The sequence below is a fragment of the Emiliania huxleyi genome, assembly GCF_000372725.1.
Source record: "Emiliania huxleyi CCMP1516 unplaced genomic scaffold EMIHUscaffold_225, whole genome shotgun sequence".
NCBI lineage: Eukaryota > Haptophyta > Isochrysidales > Noelaerhabdaceae > Emiliania > Emiliania huxleyi.
In genome coordinates, this window is record NW_005200378.1 from 220,269 (window position 1) to 221,925 (window position 1,657).

The 1,657-nt window shown below is 69.8% G+C and overlaps 1 protein-coding gene across 1 annotated transcript in view; it reads left to right on the forward strand.

Moving 5' to 3' along the window:
• Positions 1–428: 428 nt before the first annotated feature.
• Positions 429–1,657, forward strand: part of EMIHUDRAFT_468865 (hypothetical protein) — a gene marked incomplete at its 5' end in the record, with an annotated part of 6,001 nt that continues 4,772 nt past the window's right edge. The window contains 2 exons of the mRNA XM_005779846.1: positions 429–827; positions 975–1,043. Of these exons, the coding sequence (XP_005779903.1) occupies positions 429–827; positions 975–1,043 (468 nt within the window). The remainder of the gene's footprint in view (positions 828–974; positions 1,044–1,657) is intronic.

Sequence of the window (1,657 nt, forward strand, 5' to 3'; positions counted from 1 at the left end):
CTATCTCTCTTCGCAGTCTCTCGCCGATTCTCGCTGCAACCTTCGTGCCACCTCGCGGTCGCCCCCTTCTCGTCGTGCTCTCCCTTGTCGCTTCTTCCTCTGTCGCGTCACTCTCCTCTGCCTCGTTCTGCGACGCCGCCGCCGCCGGCCGGTCCCTTGTTCTCGCGGCTTCTTTCGCCTTTCGGCGCAGCTCCGCCCTCCTTGCTGCATATCCTGGCCCCTCGAGTCTATCGAGCTCTCCTCGAGCAAGGACGAGTCTTCTGACGCCCACTGCGATCATTTGCCGCCCACCCTCACGACCTGCGCAAGGCGCAAATTCTTCATTCGTTTGGGGCCGAGAGCCTTGCGATCGGCGGCGAGGCTCCCGCTCCCCTGTGTCCTTCGCGCCGCCGCCGGCGCCACCGCCGCGCCGCCCGCGCCCGCCGCCCATGTCGCTGGCGCTTGGCGACTGGGTCAGCGTGCGGGGCCATGAGGGCCAGGTGCGCTACTTCGGCGCCACCGGCTTCTCCGAGGGCATGTGGGCCGGCATCGAACTGCAGGCGGCGGTGGGCCGGAATGACGGTGCCGTGCGTGGCGTGCGGTACTTTTCGTGCGCGCCGCGCCACGGGTTATTCGTGCCGGCGTCGCAGTGCGTCAAGATAGACGGGCCGAGCGACAGCGGCAGCGGCGCGCCCGACCTGGCCGACGCGTGGGTAAAGGTCGAGGGTGCGGATGAGGGCGCGGCCCTCAAGGCTGGCCAGGAGTCGCAAAAGGTGATCGACTACCTGACGGCGCAGTACCCGCACGGCGCGACGCCCGACAAGGCGCTCCAGTCCCGCGCCATCCCAGTCCCGCGCCATCCCCGTCCCGCCCTCCCGCAGCTGCCGGCCCTCAGCTCGCCATATCTCCCCATGTCTCGCCATATCTCCCCATATCTCCCCATGTCTCCCCATGTCTCCCCATGTCTCCCCATGTCTCCCCATGTCTCGTGCTAGGCGCCCGCGCTCAAGAAGGAGCGCTCTTCAGGCGGCTTCTTCGGAGGCCGCAGCAGCAGCCGCGCGCGCGTAAAGAACCAGCTGAGCCAAGGCGCTCTCTCGGCTGCCCTCTGGCTCTCCACTCCCTGCGACACCCTTCCCCGCCGCCCTCACCTGCTGCACGCTCGCTTCCCGCTCACTCTCCACCCGCTTCCCTCTCGCTCTCCACTCCCTGCGACACTCTTCGCCCGGACAGGTAGGGAGCTCCGAGACCCCCCCTAGCACGAGATATGGGGAGATATGGGGAGATATGGGGAGATATGAGACACGCAATAGAGAGCTCCGGGACTCCCCCTAGTCACGCGCAATGACACAGCCGCGCCGAAGCGGAGCCTCTCTCTCTGCCGCCGCCCTCCATGCTGTGCCGCCTCTCGGCTGCCTCCCCGCCGCCGCCTCCCACGCCCCACCGCCTCCGCCGCCCCGCCGCCTCCGCCGCCCCGACGCCTCCGCCGCCCCGGCGCCTCCGCCGCCCCGTCGCCTGCCCTCCGCCGCCCCTCGCGCCCCTCGCGGCTCCTCGCGGCTCCTCGCGAGGTTCTCTCTCCACCGCCGCGCTGACCGCCCGATCCGCCGGCCCCACCAAGGCGGCGACGAGCCGTACACGACGCTGCTCGCCGAGATCGACTTGCCTCCCGGTACCCGCACCC